This window comes from Lagopus leucura, unplaced genomic scaffold (genome assembly GCF_019238085.1).
Source record: "Lagopus leucura isolate 7727_CA_CO unplaced genomic scaffold, USGS_WTPT01 Super-Scaffold_100004, whole genome shotgun sequence".
NCBI classification, from domain to species: domain Eukaryota; kingdom Metazoa; phylum Chordata; class Aves; order Galliformes; family Phasianidae; genus Lagopus; species Lagopus leucura.
The window spans coordinates 26,155,044-26,178,761 of NW_024962264.1; the positions used below are offsets into that span (position 1 = coordinate 26,155,044).

The window sequence follows — 23,718 nt, forward strand, 5'->3', positions numbered from 1 at the left end:
CGGGAGGCGCTGATTGGCTGCCGTCGCCTCTATATAAGGGCGGCGCAGGCGGTGCCCGGATCTCTTCCGCCGCCATTTTCTAGCTCGCGCGGGTCTCAGTCGCTGTGCGCTCTTAGCCGCCCCGCCATGGAGGACGCCACCGAGATGAGCGGCGGCGCGGAGGAGTTCGCCGAAGGTTCCAAGATCAACGCCAGCAAGAACCAGCAGGACGACGGGTAGGCTGCGAGACAGAGTAGCGCCCGCACCCCCCCCACCCCCCCATCTCTGCCTGCCGCGTGGGGGAGGGGGGGGTCGTCGCAGGGAGGGGGCGGGGCCTAGCGGAGGGGGCGGGGCCGCCTTTGTGTCCCGCGCGGTTGACCCAGTTGGCGCGGGGCGGGGCGGCGGGCGGTGGTCACGCGGCGTGGCGTCAGCAGCGGGGGCGGGGCTTCCCCGCGCTTCGCGCCCCGCCCACACGTGCCGCTGCCTCGCAGGAAAATGTTCATCGGCGGCCTGAGCTGGGACACGAGCAAGAAAGACCTGACCGAGTATCTGTCCCGTTTTGGAGAGGTTGTGGACTGCACGATTAAAACCGACCCGGTGACCGGGAGGTCGCGGGGCTTCGGGTTCGTGCTTTTCAAGGACGCTGCCAGCGTGGAGAAGGTGCGTGGATGGGCCTCGTGTCGGGGGGGGGAGTAAGGGCTGTGCGTGGGCCTCCGGTCGTTTGCTGTGTGCTATGCGCATCTGCCTCAGCACTCTGAGGGCTTCAATCTGTGCTTTCCAGGTGCTGGAGCTGAAGGAGCACAAGCTGGATGGAAAGCTGATCGATCCCAAGAGGGCGAAAGCCCTCAAGGGGAAAGAGCCACCCAAGAAGGTGTTTGTTGGTGGGCTAAGCCCGGATACCTCTGAAGAGCAGATCAAGGAGTACTTTGGTGCTTTTGGAGAGGTGAGCTGTGGCCTCGTGTAAGATAAATGCCATTTTCCAAGGGAGTATTGCCTGAGTTGGACTTCTGTGGAGCTAGAGGTTGTTAAAACACAGTTTGTTAACAGCTCTGTGCTGCTGGAGCGGGATGACTTGTTAGTGTCAGAAGTTCTGAAAGCTGCACCGTCCTGTGAGTGGATGAGCTAAGAGAATCATAACACCGTTACAGTTGGATAAGATCTCTATGATCACTAAGTCCAGCCCATGCTCGTGATGCTCACTAACCATGTCCCTCAGTACCACTAATCCACTGTTCCTGAACACCTTTGGGGACGATGACTGCACCCCTATGGGCAGCCTGTGACAATGCCTTGCTGCTCTTTCAAAGAAGAAATTCTTTATAATGTCCAATCTCATGTATGTCCCTGTGGCTGGATGTCCATAGCAAATGGTCCTGACTCTGTCAAAGTAATATTGCAACTCCAAGTAGAATGTGCTGTAAATGCAAACAGTGAAATGTGCATTGAGAGATGTTGGCACAGGTTGTGTATTGATCTTCACGCATCATTGGTACCTACTTCTTATTGCAGATTGAAAACATTGAGCTTCCCATGGACACAAAGACAAATGAAAGGAGGGGCTTCTGCTTTATCACATACACAGATGAAGAGCCAGTGAAGAAGTTACTAGAAAGCAGATACCATCAGATTGGTTCAGGCAAGGTAGTGATGCTTTCTCACTAGTATGTGGAATAGGCAGCCTGTCTGCTTCCATGAAGGCAGCCGACAGAACGGTCCTGTAATTCTTCACAAGTTAAAGGTTTTTTGTCTTAACAGTGTGAGATCAAAGTAGCGCAGCCCAAAGAGGTGTACAGGCAACAGCAGCAGCAACAGAAAGGAGGAAAAAGCAATGCGTCTGGTGGACGAGGCGGTGGAAGGGGACGTGGACGGGGTGAGTGCTCTGGTTATTGGGATTTGTGTAAAAGTATTGAAGGTGTCTGAAGCTGTTTCAGGTTGCATGTGGGACTTTATATGTGTGTATATATATATATATATATATATATATAAGAATTAGTTTAAAAAGAATTATTTTCTTGAATGCAATAAGTTCAACTTTGATTCTTGTGATAAATCTTGGAAGTTAAAGAATCCCAGCTTGCATTCAAGTGTTCAGATGACAAATAAAATGTAGATTGTTTTTGTAGACCTGTAGTTCAGTGCATAATAAAATGTCCGGTGTGGTCGTGTAGTTTTGTTGTTATTTATCTTTTTGTGTGAGGGGATGTTGGCTTGCTTGTGGGTGAGAAGTCATGAGCCACTGGCTAAAGAGATGGTCACTTGTCAACACCTTGCAAAGAGGCCAGCAGTTATCACAGGTTAATGCGTGTCAGGATTTACAAAGTCAAGCAGCCACAACTAAGATGATTCATCTGATCTTGTGTTATAACCTTGTTCATGTAATGAACGATTTAAAAATGGAAGTTGGGAAAACTACAGGAGCTGTGGTTGTGCATGCTTTTGGTCTTTCCTCCTGGATGGCAGGAATTGGTGTGTTCTTTCATCTAATGTTATTTTGAGTGATTGGATCTTTCAGGCCATCACTGATAGCCAAATGAGATGGATCAATTAGTTTAGCAAATTAGTTCTCATGGGTTTCTGTGGGAAGTAGGGTTCTTACAAGTAGTAGATTTTGGAAGAGAAAACTTACAGCTAAATGAAGTGGTACGTGAAGACTGAGGTAGTCACAGAACTTGCTATTAAATGCTCTGCCTGGTTTCAGGTCAGGGTCAAAACTGGAATCAAGGATTTAATAACTATTACGATCAAGGATATGGGAACTACAATAGTGCTTACAGTGATCAAAGCTACAGTGGCTATGGAGGATATGACTATTCTGGGTACAACTATCCCAATTACGGATATGGACCGGGATACACAGATTACAGTGGTGAGTGATTTTGATCTTCGAGATCATTTGTGCTTCTTCAAACAGGGCCTCATACGCTGTTCTGCAGCAGCTCTTTCTTGTAAGGCGTGCCTTGAAAAAGCCATTTTTGGGGGGGTGATGTTCTGCATGAGAGGACTTAAGAAGGATGAGTAGATTGTTTATTTCAATGCTTTTGGTGTGTTTTTCTTTTTTCCTGCCGTGTTGCCAACAGGCCAACAAAGCACATACGGAAAGGCGTCCCGTGGTGGCGGCAATCACCAAAACAACTACCAGCCATACTAAAGCTGTTCCTTGTCCTTGAGGAAACAGGTGTGTACATGAACGCGAGGTTCACTCAAAGTATGCTAATCTAATTTAAAGATCAATAGACAAGTGAGTAAAACCTTGTGTAGTGTGACTTTTTTCTTTAATTAAACTTTTGTTAACTTAAAAATATCTTTTTTTTTTTAAAACCAGCTTTGCCTACCGTGTCTATAGATCTTTAACTTTTGTAAAAACGTGACTTTATCTTCTTTAGTACTTCAGAAAAACATAAGAGTTTTTCTGTTTTGCGTTGTGTACCAGGTGATCTAGAGGAATAATTAAACTTATTAGAAGTATTAACAGGTAAAGTACTGAAATGGGTACAACTTAAGGAAAACAAGAATGTTATCTTCTAACTCTGACATTATACCTTGTTTGTACCCGCCAGCGGGAACTTCATTGCAGGCCGTGTGTCACCCTGACCACGTCTATCTCTGGGGTCGCACGTTGCAGGCAGAGCGCAAGGCATACACCAGAAAACGCTGTCCTGTGGTATGGTCTCTTCCAACTTCATGTACCAGCGTAAAGATTAAAGTGGAAAACTTCAGACTATGGCTTCTTTTTTTAATCTTTTTGGAGACTAAGTGTCTTAACTTAAATGGTTTTTTGCAGGAGTTAAAGTACATAAATGCCTTTACAGCTTAATCATTTGGTCTTCTGTTTAGTGTTGTATTTCAATTGTGGAACCTCATTTTAAGTGTGCATTGTTTTAAGATTTAATGCTTGCTTTTTTCTTTTTATAGCTAATAGTGAAATCTGCAAACCAAAACGAACTTTTAAATCTGGAAAGACATTAAAGATCATATGCACGTGAACTGTTGGAAGTACACCAACCTGATCTGTTTATCTGTATGAATGATGGCTGTGCAAATAGGAAACCCCGTTGTGGCAGTGTTTCCAGAGAAAAATCTGATCCAGAGCCCAATAATCAGCCGAATTGGGATGCATGTTGTTCTGGAACAGCTTCCTGAATGGCAGTATTTGGGAAGACAAATTATTAGTGGGTAACAAAACCTCTTGTGTTACCTTAAGAAATATGCATATGATCTTTAACAGTGACGAAAGGAATATATAGAAGACTTAAAGCAGTTCATGAAAATGGACCTTTTAACGATTCTTGTAGTATCTTCCAGAGCTCTGACGTTTATTTTGTCTTCATTTTTAGGTAGAGATGCTGCAGCAAAGACACCTTGCAAAGCATCGGGCGTCAGTGGAGGGTGGTCTTCGTGAGAGGAAATGACTATTTTGTAAAAGACTTTTAGTGTATGACACAACTGTGTCCAACTGTATATAGCGGCTGACTAGTTTTCTTTTATGGTTTTTACTTTCTTTTTTTTGCCATTCATGTTGCGAATGTGGAATTGTGTTTATACAAAGTTTATTTGTATAATTTCATGTTAAAGGATTCTCTAATAAATGCTTCCTGAAGTGAATATAGTCTTCACCTTGGCTGTGGACTTAGTTGTGTCGAAGTGGTATAAATAGACCTCTAGTATGAGAAGGAAGGGTGGGTGCATTGATGCTCACACCTGAGCTGTGGGGCAGGGGTGCAGAGCTGCTACTTCATGATTCTGTCTTTGTTGTGAGGATGAATGCTGCTGTGGACTAGGTTAGCAGCCATTCGGAGCACAGCACCATCTACGCAAATGGAGGTCGGTGCTTTTGGCTCTTCCAGCTGTCCGGGAGGAGGGATGGAGTTTAGATGTTGCAGCATTTCTGGTGTAGAGAGCAAAGGCTGTATTTCTCCACAGCTGTTGTGCTGTGGCAATCATCAGTTCCTGACGGACATCTCAGAGGCGGGAGAGGAGCCGTCACCCCCCTTGTCACCAGTCCTACCCCCCTCCGCGGAGCTTGAAGACAGAATGTGGAGTCTGCTCGCGGGAACGAGGAGCTTGCTCGTAAAGGAGCCGCGGCCGAAGCCCGCCATCAGCCCTGAGGCCTTCCCCGGCCTCCCGCTCCCGCCATCGTCTCCCGGCGCGGCTGTGTTGGTGGCGTCGTCACGTGATGCGCCCGCGCGCTCCTTCCGTCCGCCATTTTAGGTTGTGTCGGCGGCGGCGCCATTAAAATAAAGCGGCTGGGAGAAGAAGGAGGGCTCGGGGCGCTCGGGCCGCCAGCGGGGCCGGCGCCTCCGGCGGGGGAAGCGGCGACGGGGCCGGCTCGGGGCAGCGGCGCCATGTCGGAGCAGCAGTTCGCTATGGACTCGGCGGCCGCCGGCCCCGGAGGCGGCCCTGCGGAACAGCCGGCGCAGCCCGAGGGGCTGGCGGGGAGCGGGGCGGCAGACGGCGACGGGGCGGGCGGCGGTGGCGGTGGCGGCGGCGGGGGTGAGTCGGAAGGAGCCAAGATCGACGCCAGCAAGAACGAGGAGGACGAGGGGTGAGCGCGGGGCTTCTGAGTGCGCGGGGCGGCCCGGTTTGTTTACATGGCGCCGCGGGGACTCTGTGCCTGCGCGGGGCTGTCCGTGGGGACGTGCGTCGTTTTTACTAGTCGGAGCAGTCTAGAAGCGCCGCTGCCGTGCCGTGCGGTGGTGCTGGCGGTGACCGCCCCGCAGCCCGCGCTGGCTGTTAGTAGTTCAGAGCTGTTCGGCACGCAGGAGGGGTTTTCTGACCTGTCACTTGTCAGGGTGGGGGAAAGTCGGTGTTCTGACAGCTCGACCGGACGCGGCGCTCCCTCCGTGCTGAACGTGGGTATGACATGGTATTCCCTGTGCGCTTGGGACTAGAGAGGGTTTTCAGCCAGAAAGGCACGGCTTGTTCTTCTACTCTCAAGTTTTCCTGTTTGGCGACCGTGGACCTGGGATACCCCTGTGTTGGCGAAGGCCAGGAAACTTCCTGATAAGCCCGCAGCCACCGGTCTGCTGTGTGCTGCGTCTGACGCTTGACAGCTGTGCCTGCACACTTCTCAGAAATTAGTTTAGAAAAAAGCGTGTGCTGCTGTGTCTCAAACCAGCTAAATTATGCTTTGGGAAGCACCCGTATTTTGCTTTGCTTTTTATGTCCTAGTGGCATTGCACGTATGAGTTGGTTATTTTTGCTGCTCTATTACCACACTTGCATATATAGTTCTGCCCCAATTTAAAAAAAAAAAAAAAAAAAAAAAAAAAAAGCCCTTTGGAAGGGCATTGATTTCAGGCTCCTGTTTTTGGTCTGTCATGAGCTCAGTGATAGAAAGCAGAGGTTTGTATCTCATGCTAGTTGCTCTGTTGAAAGCTGTAAAAGAAATGCTTTGTATGTCACGTAGCACGTGTACATTTAGAAGAAACCAGCAGAGAATCAATATTCCCCCTGCACGTATCAGAAATAGGATGTTACATTGTCAGCCTGCCTTATGTTTTGCTGCTTAGAACAAAAATAAACACAGCCACTGATAAATCTGTGGGATTACTGAGCCCAACTAGTAGGAGCTGCTGTTTTTCCAGCATGGACTTTTTTTTTTCCGTGCTGCTCCCCAAACCAGCAAGATAGGATTTGTATGCTCTTTTGCAGAGAAAGCTAGGAAAGGTATAGAGGATTGGTGCTCCTGTTCACGAATTAAAAAACTTAATTTAGAAACACCTGAAGCTTGTGAACCCCCCTCATACATCTGAGCTTTGTCAGAAGCTGTTCTTGTTTATTTTACAAGAGCACAGCCAATTCAACAAGGAGCAAGTTCACATGAGCAGCTTGGATTTGGGAGAGTCAGACACATGGAAGTGCAACACAATCGGTGCAGGAATGTTTGCACACAGAAAGTGGAGGAGATGGAAACCGGCTCACGTGGCTTCTCAGGTCTTCTGTAAGCTGCGCATATCGTTGTGAAATACGTTGGTACAGGGAAAATGGGCAAAGGTTTGGAAAAAAAGTTTGTATATGTCTCACTGGATCGTACCTTTTAGTTCTGAGCCTGCTGTAGAATGTTCTTTATCAGCATTAGAAGAGATCATCTCAAAGTGAATGCTTTTTGAATGGGTATAGGTATATAAGCCACCTGCCTGACGGCTAGGGGCATTTTGTTCCTGTGCTCATCAGCTTGATTTTCAATTGACACAAGCCATAAAGTGCTCCCTTTAGCTAAGTTCAGCAATTCCTGAACTTTGTGTGCTGTACTGCTGTTACAGGATGACCGTGATTTGAGTCCAAGCTCCCAGTTTCTTTTGTAATTAAAAGCCATGATTCAACGTACTGGCTGTACCTGTTTTCCCAGCAGCACATGTCTTTTGGAAAGTTATTCCACTGATTATTTTGGATTATGCCAGCAGTTTACATCATGTCTGGGGGAGGAAAAATTAGCTTTGAGCGTCCAGTGCTTTTTTACAGCTTCCTGGGGGAGGGGACCCAACTCCACTTTTGAATTCAGTTTGGAGTTTACTCATATTGGCCAGGCAGGCTTATCAGTGCTTCTGTGTACCTGTCCTGCCTGTGTCTGTTTCATAAATGGCTGAGGGGGATGGAGAAGGGGGGGTGAGGGGGGGTGGCCTGCAGAGGCCTGAATGGAACTCAGCTCATGAGTCAGTGGCTGAGGAGTGCAAGGAGATGGTCTTACACCTTTTCATTGCTTCTTATGCATTTCTGGGATAGCAAAATAAACTAGTGTAGCAGAAGATTGTGCATAACTGTTGCATATGTGCAAGCCTATATCTAAGCCGGCCAGGATCATTTAAATGACATCTTGAAAAATGCAGACTTTCCTGTGTATGTTGAGTGTTCACTGATAAAGCTCTGCTGTTTCTTCTTTCTCAAAAGTAAAAAGTTCTATCACTTTAACATTCTTGTCTCGACAGGAAAATGTTTATTGGTGGCCTCAGCTGGGACACCACCAAGAAAGATCTGAAGGACTATTTCTCTAAATTTGGTGAGGTCGTAGACTGCACTCTGAAGCTGGATCCCATCACTGGGCGATCAAGAGGCTTTGGCTTTGTGCTCTTCAAGGAATCAGAGAGTGTAGATAAGGTAATATTCATGTAATTAAACATCATGTTAAATTGTAACCAGTAAAGATGTAGCACTGGAGTGATTACACATGTAGTTTTTTTTTGTAGTGGCCTGTTACAGGTGGTCCTGGGATAGAGCCTATTTAAAGTGATGCATATGGAATTGTTTTCTTCCTAAACCATCATAGTCATGCAACAGTAGCTGGGAGCAGCAGTGCTTCCTAAAGTATGCCTTTGAGTACTTGGAGGAGAACATGCTGCAACCCGCTGGGCTTCTGCAGTTGAAAACTACTGTGGATAAAAATAGCTGCTACCTACTGCTATGGAAGGAGTAACTTTAAAAGAGCATCAAGTTTTCATGTTCCAGAGCAGCAGGGTGAATACTGGGAGTGGAGTCAGAGGTTTTGAGGCATTTGGGCTTTCTTCAAGCAAAAATTAGCTGTTAGCCTTTCTAAATTGCTCATGACAGAGTACCCTGGAAGTGTGTCACTTTTGTTGATCTTCAGTGGTAGAACACAGATAAAATGCTGCTTTGTGAATTTTGAGGAGAGAAGGGATGGGATTGGTGCTTTCTGAGAAATGCCATGTCCTTATTCCCCTTGGGTGACAAGGGGCTCTGGTTTATTGGTGCAAGGCTTTGTTAGAACTGTCTGTGTCAGCGATCAAAATCAAAGTACTGTTTGGATTTGCACGATAGATGATGACTGGAATAAAAATATTGCAGCTGAAGTGATGGCATTAACAAAAGGTATGGAATAAACTGAGCCTTGCTTGAAACCACAGTGAGGCATATAGCTTGAACTGTGAGTAAGGGCCTGTTTTCATTTTCCACAGGTCATGGACCAGAAAGAACACAAGCTGAATGGGAAAGTCATTGATCCTAAAAGAGCTAAAGCCATGAAAACAAAAGAACCTGTCAAAAAGATTTTTGTTGGGGGCTTATCTCCAGACACACCTGAAGAGAAAATAAGGGAGTACTTTGGAGCTTTTGGTGAGGTAAGTGATGAGATAAACTGCTTGTATTTGTAGAACTTGTTCTGTCTTCAGAAGTAAGCAGCAAAAAAGAAAGAGAAACAAAAACCCAAGCTCAGCCTCCTTTCGAGCTTAATGGCCAGTGCAGCTCCACATGACTAATTATTCAGAACCTTACATGTGGGTTGGTAATGTAAACTGGGTTGGTGGAAGGAGGAACTGGGATATGTCAGAGACTTGGGAACTGATCTGTGGGATGCCTGGCTGTCTGTGCAGGGACTGACACGGGAGGCACTGTTTTGGAGCTTGCTGCTTGGGTTAGCTGGGCACAATGCTCTTCAGCCACACCAGCTGATGTGCTATTGCTCAGATTTAGACAGTTTGCTGAAATTCTGTGCAAGTCTGTCTCTCCCTCTCTATCTCTGTCCCCTGTGGTTTTTGATGGTATTCAGAGCTTAGAAGCTGTGCTTAGTGAGCTTAGTGAGAGTAACTGGAGTTGGCAGCAGCTCCTCTCCTAGCTCAAAAACACTACCGTGATAACTCAGCTGTTGGTCAGCTGGGTTATGAAATGCCTGCCCTCTTACTCTGTGGTAGACTGTAACAACTATTTGCCTAAGCTGAGTTCTCACATGCCATGTGTAAGGAGATCTTTTTGTTTGCAATTAGGTATTGAAATAAAACTAACATTCGTCCTGCTCAGCATACGTGATGGACAAGCAGAACCATGAACTTTATCTAAGTTAAACATTTTTCATACAATGCTTGAATATTTAGATTTGCTAAAGGTTTGAAACACCTATTTACCCCTTAATTAACCAAGTTAAAACTGAAGGTCAGGTTGAGACTGCTTATCCAGCACTTACAGAATATTCTGTGTGCACTGTGTGTTCTAAAAACTACTGAGCGGGCGAATGATAATGAGTTCAGTGAAAACAGTATTTTGTGCAGTTGGGAACATAATTTCTAGTGGTGATGTTTTGTTATTGTCTATGAGAGTAGTATTTATTTATATCTAATAATGTAAAGTCCATGGTGGAGGCACGCTGTCACCTAGTTGAAATAATTTGCTAACTGTAAATAGCTTAAGTTAGCAAATCTGAGCTATTAGAAATATTTGGAATATTTGCCATGGCAGGATGGAAGTTAACACAACTTTTCTCTGCCAGGTTGAGTCTATAGAACTCCCCATGGACAACAAAACTAACAAGAGGCGTGGGTTTTGCTTCATTACCTTCAAGGAAGAGGAGCCAGTGAAGAAAATCATGGAGAAGAAATACCACAACGTTGGGCTTAGTAAAGTAGGTGTTTTGGTTTGGTTTTGTTTTGTTTTTCCAGGAGAAATGAAACACTGACAGTGGAATGAATCGCGTGATCATTTGTGGCTGTTTTTGCATTGTGGTCTGAAAGTACAAATAAGTGGCATTTTGCTCACATTGGAGCCAACATCTGAAGCTTTTATACAAGTGCTAGGAATCAGTTAGAGTAGTAAGAGCTTCTGAGGAGGTCTTCTCCTGTGAGGTTTAGTTCCACACCCCTCATGGAGAGGGGGCTGGGCAGCACCACCAGTGTTGGTTCTGACCCACCCAAGTTCTCTGGCTGTGTGGTCTGGGTGCTGTCATGCTCATCTGCTGTATGAGGCTTCACTGCACTTTTCAAGTCGATGGATCTTTGAATGTTTCAAGTGGAAATATTTTGTTTTAAGAAAAATGTCAGTACTTAGAGCACATCCTAAATTGAACTGAAATGAGAAGCTAGGCTTTCCTCTTGGAAGATACCTTCTTCTCAGAAACATCTTTAATATTAATGTAATGTAAACTCAGAATTTACCTTTTCTTTACTGGATGAATCTGCACTGAAATCCTCAGAACAGAACCGAGCAAGATGTTGCTGATGGTTTTGTACTCAGAGCTGATTTCCCTTGTCCCAGATAAATACTTTAGAGGTCTATTTGAAAAGGAAAGCAGAAGGAATTACACTGAAACAAGTATTCTTTTCAGAATTGGTTCTACTGATAGAAAGATGGAAAACAAAATAGTTTTACAGTGTTAGTGTCTTTCAACTGTGTTCAAGTTGAAGAGCATCAGCTATGAATTTTTCTTCCAGGGAGAGCAGCAGGATGACTAAATGTTGTTTTCTGCTTAGTGTTTCGTAAGCTTAGCAATGCTTTGTGAAGGTTGTTGCTGTTAATTGGGTCTGACTCGGACTTTCCATTTCCAGTGTGAAATAAAAGTAGCGATGTCAAAGGAACAGTACCAGCAGCAGCAGCAGTGGGGGAGCAGAGGAGGGTTTGTTGGAAGAGCTCGAGGAAGAGGCGGTGGTAAGTTTGCACTGGCGTGGGATTAGAAGGCGAAGGGCTCGCTTGAGTGAAAGCGTGTCTCCTGCAGTTCTGAGTTGTGGCACGCTGTGTTGCAGGCCCCAGTCAAAACTGGAACCAGGGCTACAGCAACTACTGGAATCAGGGCTATGGGAACTATGGCTACAACAGCCAAGGATACGGAGGTTACGGAGGATATGACTACACAGGCTACAACAACTACTACGGATACAGTGACTACAGCAGTAAGTGCTGAACTTCTTAGAAGCCCTGCAATTAGAAGGAAAATTGCTGCTACAATTTTTTTTGAATTTTTAAAATTAGGATTATTTAAAGAAGTGCTTTAGATTTACAGCTGGCTTAGCAGCATTCTTCTTATTTGTGGGGTCCTTGGTTTGCTGGTTTCCAGCGTCCCTTTGTATGCCTGCCTTTTCAGTCTCACTAAGCCAGGTGTTCATGCTCCCTTATTGTGTGGTAGGGCTGTGTTACTTCTGGAGAGAAGAGCCCATGTCATTTCTGGAGTGCCTGGGAGGTGGAGTATCACCTCTCCTTGGTGTAGGGGAAGGTGATCTTGAGCTTTATGGTACATGCAGTGTCTCAGATGGTCAGAGAGCCCCCCTGCCTCAAATGTATCATCATAAACCTGCTCTGTGGACCATTCCATTCAGGTTCCTCAAGGGGCTGCCTTGGCCAGGAACAGTACAAAATGGAGTTTGCATAATACATTACTAATTTACTTCAAAAGACTGCAGTAACACAGAGGTGCTGGGGTCATGAGCACTGTTTAGAGGACAGCAGGCAGCTGCACAGTTACGCACTCGGTGAAATAATACAGGAAAGGCAGTATTTCTTTTGAGGGCATTTTTCTGCTTATCCCTGGGTAAACCTATTCTGCCTGAGTGTGCCAAAAACTACTCACTGTTCTGGAATAACCTAGAATTGTTGTGAGTATGTTTTCCCACCTGCTTTAAAGGGGTGAGTGCGTGTCTTTGTCGGGGTAGGGGAAGTGGGCTTTGAAAGCTGCCGTAGCTGGTGCATTGACGTTTCTTTCTGAAACTCTTGAGCTCCTGGAGCTTTCCATCTGATGGCTTTCTATTGTGTTTAGATCAGCAGAGTGGTTATGGGAAAGTATCTCGGCGAGGCGGTCATCAAAATAGCTACAAACCATACTAAATTATTTGGTTTGCAACTTACCCCAACCAGGTATGTCCTACACGTATACCTGCAACCTAACTTTGTAATTCATAGTAATTTTTCAAATCTACTGCATAAGCTACTGTTAATGCTTTAAAATTTCACAGCACCCAGACGTGCTTACCGTAATGTAACGTAATGACTTTGAAGATATGTAACACAGGTGCTCTTAAGCTTTTGCCTTTTGCCCTATAATTAACAAGTCAGTAAAGTTAACAGGTAAAGTACTGCTAATGGGTACAAATTAAGGAATTGCAGCGAAACAATATTGCCTACTAACTCTGACATTATACCTTGTTTGTACCCGCCAGCGGGAACTTCCTTGCAGGCCCTGTGTCGCGCTGACTTCACGATTCTCACAGGCCCGCTCAATGCGGACAGGGTACGAGATGCTCACGCTCTCGAATGCTGCCGTTTGGTATGGTCTCTTCCAACATCCTGTATCAGCATTATAAAATAAAATGGATACTTCGAGCTTTGCCTTCACTTATTTCTTTGCTTTTAAAACTATATGTAATGTAATTTTAATGCATTTTTTACAGGCCCAGTAATGGTTAAATACGTCAGCTTACTGAATAATTTTAACTTTGTTCTTCTAAGGATACAGCTTGTCTCTGGATTTTCCAGTCTTAATTTTATATTTTATTAATCTATTTTAATGCTTGCTTTTCCCATTTATAGACATTGTAGCAGTAATTGCAAGAAGTTCTTGAGCTGAATTCCTGTTGTGTCGACTTCTCCTAAGCTTCTGAACACAATTCTACTATAATAGTTGATATAACCTTCTTTTCTAGTTGTATTTTCTTAACGGATAAGCTAATAATACTCCATAGTGGTCGGCACAATTCTTAAACGCAACTTTTTGGACCACGAAGGTCCATCCACCAAAATAGATTTTGGTGGTGGTTTACAGGTATGATAGATGTTTTGTAACATCTAAGGCTATAGAAGCTTTTTTCTCAGTAAGTTTACAGCTTACGATGAAAAACTTGTCTTAAACATTGGCGCACATGTGGATTTCCAGCTCATGGACTCTCCTGTTCAGCTTTAATTTAAAAAAGCATATATTTACATGATTAATGTTGATATACCATATTTACATAGAGTGGGACATAGGGGTATCTAAAAAGCAGTTTTCTGTTAATAAGAAAACTTATCTGCCTGCTGTCAGATTTCACAGAATGACTTTTTCCTCTCTTTTCTTCTAGGTGGAGAAGCAGTATTTTCTCATTTGAAGATTGATTTGAGGTGGCACGTGCTGCCTGCAGCTCAGACTAGTTTTTGTACGAAGTTCATGAATTGGAAGTAAGACGTTGGGTCCCTCTGAAGTTTGAGTTTTCATTTAAAACAAAATTGCTTTCACGGTCTTATTTTTTAATTACTATGCTTAAGAATCAATTTGTTTTATGCCCCTTTCTCAGTATTGTAGCGCAAGTCTTGTGTTTAAAAGCCCAGTGTGATGGTGTCATGATGTAGTAGTGTCTTACTGGTTTTTTAATAAATCTTTTTGTATAAATGTGTATCAACTCTTTGTTGCCAGAGTGGAGACGTGCACGTTTCCAAACTGAAGAGCAGTTTCAGTTTATCACCAGTTAGTGGAAACGTGTTACTGGAGGAACCGCATTAATTAGTTTACTGCTGGAGAAATTGTGAATGAGACTTGTTTTTGGAAACAAATTATTTTCTGGTTAGTACTCCACAGAACAAAGGTGTAATTATCTTTTCAAATAAAGTGCAGAAAGAACGCTGATCTTCATGGAAGGTTGAATGGTAGCTTAGCTGCAAGGAGAGGAGCAGGGAATGAAGTACTGGAACTGCTGATGCTGACCTCCAAGCTGATGGTGAATGCTGTTTTCAAGAGGAGGGAGGACTCAACATACTGCAGGCTGGATGGATCTATAGCTGCTGTTCTGATAACATTAGTGACCAGCAGGTGCCTTTCCTCAGTGATTTGGAAGGCCTCTCAGGCACTCTGCACAGGAAAAGTCTGCTACCAAGCAAGCACAGCAAGAGGTTTTCCTGCAGTGGGAGGAGCAGAGGGCTAGGGTGTAAGAGCAGGTGAGGAAGAAAGCAGAGGGGGCTCTGGGACCCCCTGGGTCACTTCAGTGCAACTCTGTAGGTTGCCATTTTGTTTTGGTATTCTACATTGTCACTTTGTGCTTGGACTCCCCCAGACCTTAGACTCTGTTTCCCACAGTATTCTCCAGGAGAAGCTGGCAGCCCAAGGCTTGGACAGGTGTACTCTTCAATGAGTACAAAACTGGTTGGACGGCCAGGCCCGGAGAGGGGTGATGAATGCAAATAAATCCAGCTGGTGACTGGTCATGAGCACCTTCCCCATCATCTTGGTCTGCTCCTTGAACTCCACCCTGATACTATTTGCCACTCAGTTCCTGACCAGGGCCATGTCCCTGAGCTCCCTTAAGAGGAAGAGGGCACTGAGGAAATGGCCTATCTGAGTAGATCACAGAGTCACAGGTCTGTAGGAGTTGGAAGAGACCTTTAGAGATCATCAAGTCCAACCATTCTGCCAAAGCAGGCTCCCTTCAGCAGGCTGCACAGATAGGCGTCCAGACAGATCTTGCCTATCTACAGATTAGGAGACTCCACAACTTCTCTGGGCAGCCCATTCCTGTGCTTCATCACCCTCACCATTAAGTTCTTTTGTATATTTGCGCAGACCTTGCTGCACTCCAGTTTATGGGTATTTCCTCTTGTCCTGTCCCTACAGACCACTGAAAAGAGGTTCGCTATGTTCCTTTGTCTCCCACACTTAAGATATTTATAAACATTAATTAGATCCCCTCTCAGTCTTCTTTTCTCAAAGCTAAACAGACTACTTTCCTCACAGAGGTTCTCTAGGCCCTTTATCATCTTTGTGGCCCTCCACTGTTCTCTCTCCAGGAGATCCTTGACTTTTTTGTACCAGGGAGCCCAGAACTGGATACGGCACTCCTGGAGAGGGCTGACCAGGGCAGGGGAGGATTACCTTCCTCATCCAAGATGCCACGCACTGCTGGCTCATGGCCAACCTGTTGTTCACCAGGACCACCAGGTTCCTCTCTGCAGAGCTCATCTCCAGCAGGCCGTGTCCCAGCCTGTACCCATACTTGCAGTTATTCCTTCCCAGGTGCAAGACTCTACACTTGGTTTTGTTAAACCTCAACTGATTTCTTACGTCCTGCTCTTCCCAGCTGGTGTCTGAGGTCTTGCACTGTCCTTCCCTTGCAGCAGCCAAGTTGGCAGAGAAGGAAGAAAGAGATGCAAGCCCAGAGTAAGTAAGAAGTGCTTTTTATTGGCCTTCAATAAAATGCATTTTCAAACTCCGTGTTTGACTTGAACCAAGGCCAGGTGCCCTCCGCTGCCTCTGTGGGATGCTGTAGGCAGCCATTTTGTTTTGGCACCGTGCCGCCATTTTGTGCCCAGGTTCCTCCGCATGTGAAATGCCAGGATTGGCTGCTGGCCGTGCGTGGACGTGGTGTTATCGGGCTGCCCTGGGACTGGCTGCCAGCCACCCCCCCGTGGCCAGCTACTGCTCCTGCGTCCGTCCATGTGCATTTGTAACAGGCAATACAAATATATCGTATGCACTTGGAACCACAGGATCATAGAATCATTCAGGTTGGAAAACACCTTAAAGATCATCGAGTCCAACCACGATCTAACCAAACTACCCTAAACTTAGGACAGTATAAATAAATTTCTACTTAGATAGGACCATATAAATGTCGTCTGGCGCGTTTCTATTTTACATTAACACCTAGCTATGAAGCTCTTTTATAAAGGTACACAGTCCTACACGCCCGCCGCAAGCAGCCCCGTCGCACCGCGCAACACCTGAACGATTCCGCTCTCGGGGGCGGAGCCAAGAGGTTTGCAATCTGGGATTGGGCAGAGCGGAGGGAGGCGGGGCGGGATTGGCCATGCCGGCGCTATGCTCGGCTGTGATTGGCGGGCGGGGAGGGGTGGGAGAAGCAGAAGACACAAATTGCACGGGCACCTGGGCTCCGAGTTGGCTGGCCGTGGGCGTTGCTGTGGGGTGGTGTGTTGTGCTGCGGAGCGTGCCGGCCAGCTCGGTTGGGTGGAGAGTGGGGCCTGGGGCACCACGGAGCGGCCTTGGGGTCGGTCCAGCCCGTTTGGGCTGAAGCCTGGAGCGGGGGTCTCGAGTTAGGTATGTCCGGCGGCTTTGGGAGAGGTTTGGGTGCCGGTGGCGGTCGTGCAGGTGGTGGAGAAAAGCTTGTAATAAAACGAAATAAATGAAAATAAATTGACTCTCACCCCTCCGGCGCCACCTCACAGCCGCACGGGCCGGGTCCTCCCTGCGAGAAGCTGCCGCCCCTCATTCCCAGCACCGCGTTTTGGGCAGGGTGTGCCCCCGGCCTTCCGCATCGCACACGGGTCACGGTCAGTCCTTAGCGTGGCAGCAAGCACGCGCTGTGCTGTCAGCCCCAAAATGTGTCAGCTCTGCGTTTTTGAGTACTCTAATGAGCTTGTTGGGCTGTTTTCAGGGTTCGCAAACCAAAGCCTGGTCATGCCTTTGTGGAGCTTAAAAAACAAGGAAAGTTTAAGCCTTGCATTTTCAGTAAATGAAAATGGAGCCGAAAGTTATGTGCTCTTGAGGCAATCAGGACAAAAAAAAAAAAAAAAAAGCTGAGTTCTTCATTTTCAGAGCTTGAAAATGGAGGGTGTGACATTTTGGGCATAACAAGCGCCGAGGGCCGGTTTTGGAGCTCAGAACTGGAGGTAGACATGCATTTCTGAAGCTCATAGAAAGGCTTAAGTCCTACACTTTTTTGTGATTAGAAACGTGGGATTCAGTCCTTTGTTTCCGAGACTCAGAAAAATATCTAAGCCCTACCTTTTTCAGGCTTGAGAATGCAGACTGGGTGCAGCACTTTTGAGCCTGAATCAATTATGTGGAGATGGAATTAGCCAAAGCTGACTCTAGTATGTGGCCTTGAAGAATCCATCATCTGTAGCTTCTACAACCAGAGTAACTTCAAAAAAGAGGAGCAACAAGAAATGATCTGGGACATCCAGTAGCCAGACAGTTTATGAGCTGGACTGTGCACTGGTCCAGAGCTGAAAAAAAAAAGCAGGAACAGAGTTATAATTAGTTGTGTGTCTTCCCAGAGAAGCAAGCAGAATTGCTGTATAGCACTGGGGGCTATAGGGCCCTGCTGGTCAGGCCCAGAAAGTCACTCTTTCTTGAGCCCCTGACTGCAGGGGAAAAGGATGGAGCAGTCTCACAGGCAGCCTATTAAACACAGTGATAAGGACACACAGCTGCTGAGCCAGGAGTCACGGCGTGCCTGATAAGCTTAGCAGGAAGAGCAGCGTCCTTGAGTGCAGGATGGAGAAACTAGGGTAACTAATTATCTGTGAGAGCAGAGTGGGCTGCCTGGAAAACAGCTGTCAGCAGCAGATAGGAAGGAGATCTCATTAAATCACAGAATCATCTGAATTGAAAGGGACTCTTTCCAGCCTGACCTTGGATGTCTCCAAGAATGGGGCTTTATCCACCTCTCTGGGCAACCTGTGCCAGTGCCTCATCACCCCTAGTGTAAAAAAGTTCTTCCTTATATCCAGTCTCAATATCCCCTCTTATAGATTGAAACAGTTTCTCTTTGTCCTTTCAAAGAGACCCTTTCCTTCAATAGCCCCCCTTTAGATACTAAATGGACACTCTCAGGTCCTCCTGGGGCCTTCTCCTGGCTTCCAGCAGGAAGGACATTACTCCAACAGATCCCGCCTTCCAAGCCACATCCTAAAACCCACCCATGCATTGACAGTGAAAAGGGATAAAATTAACTCAGTATTTACCTAGGAGCAGATTTGCTATGAGAGCTTCTCCACAGGAGGTCTCCAGGGCAGATGGGACCCTGGTGGCCAGTGCCTGCTGATGCTGGGTGTTGTGACACCAGTAGCAAGACATTTCTTTGACTTCAGCTGGCCTCAGTCCTGGGAGCAGTTTGGTTTTGCCACACTGGAACCACCTTGAGTAAATGCATACAAACGTGCAGAAATACAAGGCATTGTAAATACGTAATCACTTCCAAAGTATAATAAAAAACAGAAACAAAGCTTCCGCGTCCCTTTGTATTGCAGAACTCTGCACATGCAGTCACCACCATCTCACACCCATGGGCAGGGAAACCTTTTCAGCACACGGCCAACACCCATGCAGCCCCACTGTTCCCAGAGGAGGGGAAAAAGGATCCCCAAAGGGGCCCTTCAGCAGTGTGGAGTAGAAGGGACAGGGCTGCAGGAGCTCAGGCTAGGGACACAGTCCTCATCTGTCACTGGTGTGTAGGCAACTCCCGTGCCCTGAGCTCAAATGCCTTTTTGCAGCAAGGCAGCCCACAAGCACATGTTTTTTCCCCAAATCTGAGGGCTCTGGGCAGGTGGACTCTGCACTGTGGTTCCTCATGAAGCTCGTGCAGACATGAGAAGCCATCCTGTGGTCCCCACTGCTTCCCCATCCATGCCATCATAGGCCCTACTGCTGCATGCAGGGGGGAGCTGAGGTTCCACAACTGGCTCAGCTTCTGCTTCATTACCTGTTTCTTTTTTTCCCCACCAAATTTTGCAGTCCTCGTGCAGTCTCATCCTGGTGCAAGTCTGCAAGAGAAGGTCTCTACCTGGTGTGCTCAGTGCTGCTCTGAATGCTCAGCAGAAAGCAGCGTGCTGTTCTCTGAGGTTGCAGCAGGACGCCAAGGCATCATAAAATCAAAGAACAGTAAGTGAATAAACACAGACACACAGAAGTGAGGGCAAGCACTGCTATTTATTGACTGAGTTACTGAAGGGGGGGGGGGGGGGGAAAACACTGGGGAAAAAAAAACAAAGAAAAGCCACAGCAAACCAAACAGTCCTAGAGGGCAGCATCGACTTCACAGGCAGGGGAGCAGCATCTGCAAGAGAAGGTGGTGTTGAGGGGTGGGACACACTGGACCTGCTGGAAAGGGGCTCTGGAACACCCCTGGTGGCTCTACAGGGCAGGGAGCACTCACCAGAAGGTGCGCTGCTCTTTCCGATAGTCAATATCTCTCTTCAGCTGGCAGAGAGAGCACATGGGGCAGCACAGCACCGAGCAGTAGTCACCCAGGATGGAGCCCTGATGAGAAAATGCCATCACGTGAAAAACCCCTCGTGGCTGAGCACCCATAGGGCCACCCGACACCGCTTCCCCCCCAGCCCCCCACTGACCGGGATGTTGTAGCGGGTGCGGTACAGCGTCCGCATGGCCACGCTGCCGCCACAAAGGCAGAACTCGTCCATGGCGTTGGCCACCTGGCAGCCCAGGCAGGGATAACAGAAGGCTCCACAGATGCCTGTGAGAAATGGAGGGAAGCCCCGAGCTCACAGTCTGACCCAGGACAGGGGGGAGCACAGCAACACTACCAAAATCCCCTCAGGAGGGACGCAAGATATGGGGCTGATGCCTACTCACAGACGCCGCAGTCAGACATGCAGTCCAACATCCCCGTGTGCCACTTGCTGGGCTGTGGGGGTGCAGAGAAGCCAGGCTGGATTGTCACCACGTGACGGGTGGCCATGATCGGCGCTTTGCACAGGGTGTCCTGGAAGGAAGGCTGGTGGGGAAGGAAGGAAAGGGTGTCCTCCCTCAGCAACTCCAGGGCAGCTTGCTTTTTTCCTCTGTCCTCCTCCCTGCCCCACACCCAGCCACCATCTCCCACACAGTACTGCTGTAGCTCCCCTGCTCCCATTCTTCCCAGCCAAGAGGCTGCAGCCTCTGCCTGACACCCACTCCTCCCTCTATGCCGACACCCATCTGCCCCAAAACAGCTCCACTTGAGGAGCTCCACTCCTTCTTCACCCCCATCTTGCTCTCTCTTCAGCTTTACAGCTGCAAGTGTTTTTCATTAAGTGATGGTAATGCCCTGCAACGTCCCATGCAAAAAGTTCCATGTGCTCTGCTTGCCCTGAATGGGGATAAAAAGCATGGCTGCTTTGTGCTCTCATCCCCAGCACAAGGGTTAGAACCCAACATTGCTGCTGCTCCTCCTACAATGCCACAACCCCACTCCCACTAGAATACCCATCACCCCTTCCCTTGCCCAGGCAGTGCTGTTTCACCCCAATGTCCCACAGTCTCACCCCAAATCTCCCTCCAGCTGCACACGCCTGTCCTGCTCCTGGCGCTGTTCTGCTCTGCCCCACTCCCCATCCCTTTTATGCACTGGGTTCTGCCAACCTTTGCTCCTCCTGGCCAATGTCCACACGCCCCGCCTGCACAACATCCCCACTGCTCCCGCAGTGATGAGGAAGCCTGCTGATGTGACACAGGGTGACATGTCCACCAGTACCCCATGTGCATCCCATATCGCTTAGGAAAGGTACAATTGGGAAACCCTGGTGAAAACCCATCTGCACAAGACATAGAGGCAAGGCAAACATTGCTCTTTATTGGGGGCATGAATGAAAGGGAGACATGCAATAGTCACAGCTGGCTCCGTGCCCCTTTCCCATAAGGCAGAGGCGGTGTCATCTCTATGGCATCTGCAAGGGTAGAAGAAGAGACAGTGAGGAGGAAGAGGCAATCACATACACCCTCCCATGGCGTGAGGCACAAGGAAAGGGCACACCGACCAGAAGATGCCCATCGCTCTCCTCCGATTGATGTCCCGCTTGATCTGGCAGACGGAGCACACGAGGCAGCAGGAGGAGATGCAGCAGTCAGAGCAGATGGAGCCCTGTGAGAGAGAGGCAGGCGTTAGGAGCGGGGCTTCCCAAAAACACGTTTTGGAACCAAGAAAGCTGTGCTGAGCCGGTCACTCTCCACATCTCATCTCTTTGTTGTGATCTGACTGCAGAGCAGCGGGCTGTCCTGCCTGCAGGTGATGATAACGCAGAAAGGGAGAAATGATGGCTTACCACCGGCCTTGAGAGAGCAACTTATCTTTTGTTTTCTCGGTCTGAGGCAGAGGGGAAAAGCACACACCACGTCCTTCCATCGCCCGCACTTACGGGGCGGGCAGGAAGGGTGCAGAGCGCGGCCCCTCCGCGTGGCTGTGCGGGGGGCTGAGAGACAAAAGGGGGAAAAGGGAGCGTGCCGCCCGCGCCCCACTGACCGGGATGTTGTAGCGGGTGCGGTACAGGGTCCTCATGGCTACGCTGGTCCCGCAGAGGCAGCACTCGTTCATGTCGCCGGCCACCGTGCAGGCCAAGCAGGGGAAGCAGAACAGCCCGCAGCAGCCTGCAAAGGAGGACGCACCGTCGGCGCGCGCTCTCAGCCTCCGCCGCCCGCCCGACCCCCCGGCACTCACAGACGCTCCAGTCGGTGAAACAATCCATCAGCCCCGTCTGCCATATAGGGCTGGCGCTGGTGGTCCTGGACATCGCCTGGGGCTGCAGGGTCACCACGGTGGGGACGGCCATCGTCGAGAGCCAGGCTGCGAAAGGAGGGGGCAGCAGTCAGGAGGGCTCGTTCTCGCAGAAGCCCCGCGCCCGAGCCCAGGTGTGCCAAGCAGAGCTGCTGGCACCGTGCTGGGGCACGTAGCGTTTGAAGGCGCCGGGAGCCGCTCCTCGGGGCTGCACTCACCTCGGTGCACCGACGGAGACGAGGAGGAAAGTGATGCCAGGCAGCGGGCGTTTTGCAACAAATTTGTTTCTCCCCCAATGAATGCAGAGCTCCTCCCTGTCCCGCGTGTAGACTCAGAGCCCAGAACAGAAACCGATAGTCAGCCGCGGTGCTGCCGACCCTGCACGTGGAGCCCCGACACCTGCAGCAACCGACATTTCTTGCTGTAAGCAAGGAGCAGCCTGCCCGTAAAGCAACTTTTTAACGGCGTCCCTCGTTCCCCAAGTAGGACGTGGCAAACATTTTGCATTAAGCCATTCGCTGAGCAGGGGAAAGTAGGAAAATAGTGATTTGAAGAAGTAATTACACAAAATATTCTGTTAATGCTTCCTTGCAATACTGCAGTAGTCCTTAGATGTTGTGGTTGATAGTTGTGATTTAGTATTTTAGATGGGAAGACGTTGTAAGGCAGGTCTACTTTAACAAGGCGAAAGAAACAACAATGGAATGACGTGGTGAACAGCGAGAAGTTTCCCTTTGTCTTCCTTATCTGTGCGTGCAGAGACTATTCCAATTGCTCTGGCATTCCACAGCAATCTTTGGGACAAAAAGAGTGTTGGGAGGAAGTAAATGACCCCCAAGGATTAACAAATGAACCATTACAACGCTAAGTACATTAGATGACACTGAAGATTGCTACATAAGGGTATATCTGTTAGGCAATCATTCGGGGTAGATAGGCTAAGAATTTGGGAATGCAGTGAATACCATAGAATTGGCAAGGTTGGAAAAGACCTACAAGATCATCCAGTCCCACTGTCCACCTATCACCACCAGTAGTTCTCATTAAACCATGTCCCTCAGTACAACATCTAAACGTTCCTTGGACACCCTCATGGTTGGTGATTCCACCACCTCTCTGGGCAGCCTGACCATTCTTGCAGAGAAGTAGCATTTCCTAATGTCCAACCCGAATCTCCCCTGGTGCAATTCTCTCTCATCCTATTACGTACGCAATACATGTGAAAATATAACCTGCTTATGGACAATCAACTGGGGAAGCATTTTTGGAGAGTTATCTTGATGCTACCCCAGCGCTGCCAATAAAGAATACCTTGCTTAATGGTAACTAACTTTGCTGTTAAATTCCTACTCGTCGATTTCTTTAAATCAATACACATGTACATTCATACACATAATTTTCCCTTGCTATCTGACTCCTTCCAGGCTGGGGAGCATGCGGCAGCACCATGCTACTAACCTGTGGAGGACAGCAGGGCACAGTGGGGCAAAGGCAACACTTGTGGCAGCAGTGCTCAGAGCAGTGGGACGTGATGGCAGCGGGGCCAGGCCCTTCCTGTGTCAAACCATAGCTGCTGCTCCACCTAAAGCCAGGCACCCTGTCTTGCATCCACCTCTTCCCCCAGAGACCCAGGGTGCCTTCAGGCAGCAGGACGGGCGGACTCATGCTGTTATCTGCTCCCTACATCCGGGGTGAGATTTGTTGGAGGCACTTCGAAGAAGCTTTGCCCCCATCAGCTGCTCACCAGACACCTATTTTCCACTACTGTGTGGACACTCGTGCTTTCCCTCTGCTCGTGGTCCCACCAAGCTCTGCAGTAACAAAGTGCTGTCTGTGC

The 23,718-nt window shown here is 48.0% G+C and overlaps 4 protein-coding genes across 13 annotated transcripts; 2 read left to right on the plus strand and 2 right to left on the minus strand.

The window, feature by feature from the left end:
* Nucleotides 1-51: 51 nt before the first annotated feature.
* On the plus strand, nt 52-4,581 carry HNRNPDL (heterogeneous nuclear ribonucleoprotein D like). 4 transcript variants are annotated; one of them, XR_006179053.1, is made up of 8 exons: nt 52-215; nt 471-639; nt 761-922; nt 1,489-1,620; nt 1,735-1,849; nt 2,678-2,845; nt 3,057-3,640; nt 4,314-4,581. XR_006179053.1 is itself a non-coding variant. In XM_042872040.1 (8 exons), the coding sequence occupies exons 1-7, from the start codon at nt 127-129 to the stop codon at nt 3,125-3,127; spliced, it is 906 nt and encodes a 301-aa protein (XP_042727974.1). In that variant the 5' UTR covers nt 52-126; the 3' UTR covers nt 3,128-3,154; nt 3,537-4,581. The 4 variants fall into 4 exon arrangements, 3 of the variants coding, with proteins under 3 accessions (XP_042727974.1, XP_042727973.1, XP_042727972.1); XM_042872040.1 differs by having other exon boundaries at nt 3,057-3,154; nt 3,537-4,581; XM_042872039.1 differs by having other exon boundaries at nt 3,057-3,154.
* Nucleotides 4,582-5,306: 725 nt separating this feature from the next.
* HNRNPD (heterogeneous nuclear ribonucleoprotein D) lies at nt 5,307-14,050 on the plus strand. 5 transcript variants are annotated; one of them, XR_006178937.1, is made up of 8 exons: nt 5,307-5,521; nt 7,905-8,073; nt 8,889-9,050; nt 10,193-10,324; nt 11,244-11,343; nt 11,439-11,585; nt 12,446-12,952; nt 13,743-14,050. XR_006178937.1 is itself a non-coding variant. In XM_042871679.1 (8 exons), exons 1-7 carry the CDS (start codon nt 5,322-5,324, stop codon nt 12,511-12,513), a joined length of 978 nt encoding a protein of 325 aa, XP_042727613.1. In that variant the 5' UTR covers nt 5,307-5,321; the 3' UTR covers nt 12,514-12,543; nt 12,846-14,050. The 5 variants fall into 5 exon arrangements, 4 of the variants coding, with proteins under 4 accessions (XP_042727613.1, XP_042727614.1, XP_042727612.1 ...); XM_042871679.1 differs by having other exon boundaries at nt 12,446-12,543; nt 12,846-14,050; XM_042871680.1 differs by having other exon boundaries at nt 12,446-12,543.
* A 5,308-nt stretch (nt 14,051-19,358) lies between these two features.
* On the minus strand, nt 19,359-20,974 carry LOC122180086 (placenta-specific gene 8 protein-like). 3 transcript variants are annotated; one of them, XM_042871513.1, is made up of 5 exons: nt 20,753-20,974; nt 19,988-20,129; nt 19,744-19,868; nt 19,548-19,651; nt 19,359-19,448 (listed from the first exon to the last, which is right to left on the minus strand). In XM_042871513.1, coding segments are annotated over exons 1-5 (594 nt in total). In that variant the 3' UTR covers nt 19,359-19,447. The 3 variants fall into 3 exon arrangements, with proteins under 3 accessions (XP_042727447.1, XP_042727446.1, XP_042727448.1); XM_042871512.1 differs by lacking the exon at nt 19,359-19,448 and having other exon boundaries at nt 19,534-19,651; XM_042871514.1 differs by lacking the exons at nt 19,359-19,448; nt 20,753-20,974 and adding an exon at nt 20,656-20,710 and having other exon boundaries at nt 19,534-19,651.
* Nucleotides 20,942-22,331, minus strand: LOC122180087 (placenta-specific gene 8 protein-like). The gene is made up of 5 exons (XM_042871515.1): nt 22,100-22,331; nt 21,825-21,950; nt 21,630-21,754; nt 21,148-21,251; nt 20,942-21,057 (listed from the first exon to the last, which is right to left on the minus strand). Coding segments are annotated over exons 2-5 (342 nt in total). The 5' UTR covers nt 21,937-21,950; nt 22,100-22,331; the 3' UTR covers nt 20,942-21,056.
* Nucleotides 22,332-23,718: the final 1,387 nt, after the last annotated feature.

Bases quoted from the DNA above. Each gene is read 5' to 3' on its own strand.
- LOC122180087 (XM_042871515.1), bottom strand. From the start codon at position 21,936: ATGGCCGTCCCCACCGTGGTGACCCTGCAGCCCCAGGCGATGTCCAGG. The intron at 21,755-21,824 runs GTGAGTGCCGGG...CCTCCTTTGCAG, and splicing joins TTTCACCGACTGGAGCGTCT to GCTGCTGCGGGCTGTTCTGC. The intron at 21,252-21,629 runs GTCAGTGGGGCG...TCTCTCTCACAG, and splicing joins GCACCCGCTACAACATCCCG to GGCTCCATCTGCTCTGACTG.
- LOC122180086 (XM_042871512.1), bottom strand. From the start codon at position 20,974: ATGCCCCCAATAAAGAGCAATGTTTGCCTTGCCTCTATGTCTTGTGCA. The intron at 20,130-20,752 runs GTTGGCAGAACC...CTTCCCCACCAG, and splicing joins ATTGGCCAGGAGGAGCAAAG to CCTTCCTTCCAGGACACCCT. The intron at 19,869-19,987 runs GTGAGTAGGCAT...CATTTCTCACAG, and splicing joins CATGTCTGACTGCGGCGTCT to GCATCTGTGGAGCCTTCTGT.
- HNRNPD (XM_042871678.1), top strand. From the start codon at position 5,322: ATGTCGGAGCAGCAGTTCGCTATGGACTCGGCGGCCGCCGGCCCCGGA. The intron at 8,074-8,888 runs GTAATATTCATG...CATTTTCCACAG, and splicing joins AATCAGAGAGTGTAGATAAG to GTCATGGACCAGAAAGAACA. The intron at 9,051-10,192 runs GTAAGTGATGAG...TTTCTCTGCCAG, and splicing joins ACTTTGGAGCTTTTGGTGAG to GTTGAGTCTATAGAACTCCC.
- HNRNPDL (XM_042872038.1), top strand. From the start codon at position 127: ATGGAGGACGCCACCGAGATGAGCGGCGGCGCGGAGGAGTTCGCCGAA. The intron at 640-760 runs GTGCGTGGATGG...TGTGCTTTCCAG, and splicing joins ACGCTGCCAGCGTGGAGAAG to GTGCTGGAGCTGAAGGAGCA. The intron at 1,850-2,677 runs GTGAGTGCTCTG...GCCTGGTTTCAG, and splicing joins TGGAAGGGGACGTGGACGGG to GTCAGGGTCAAAACTGGAAT.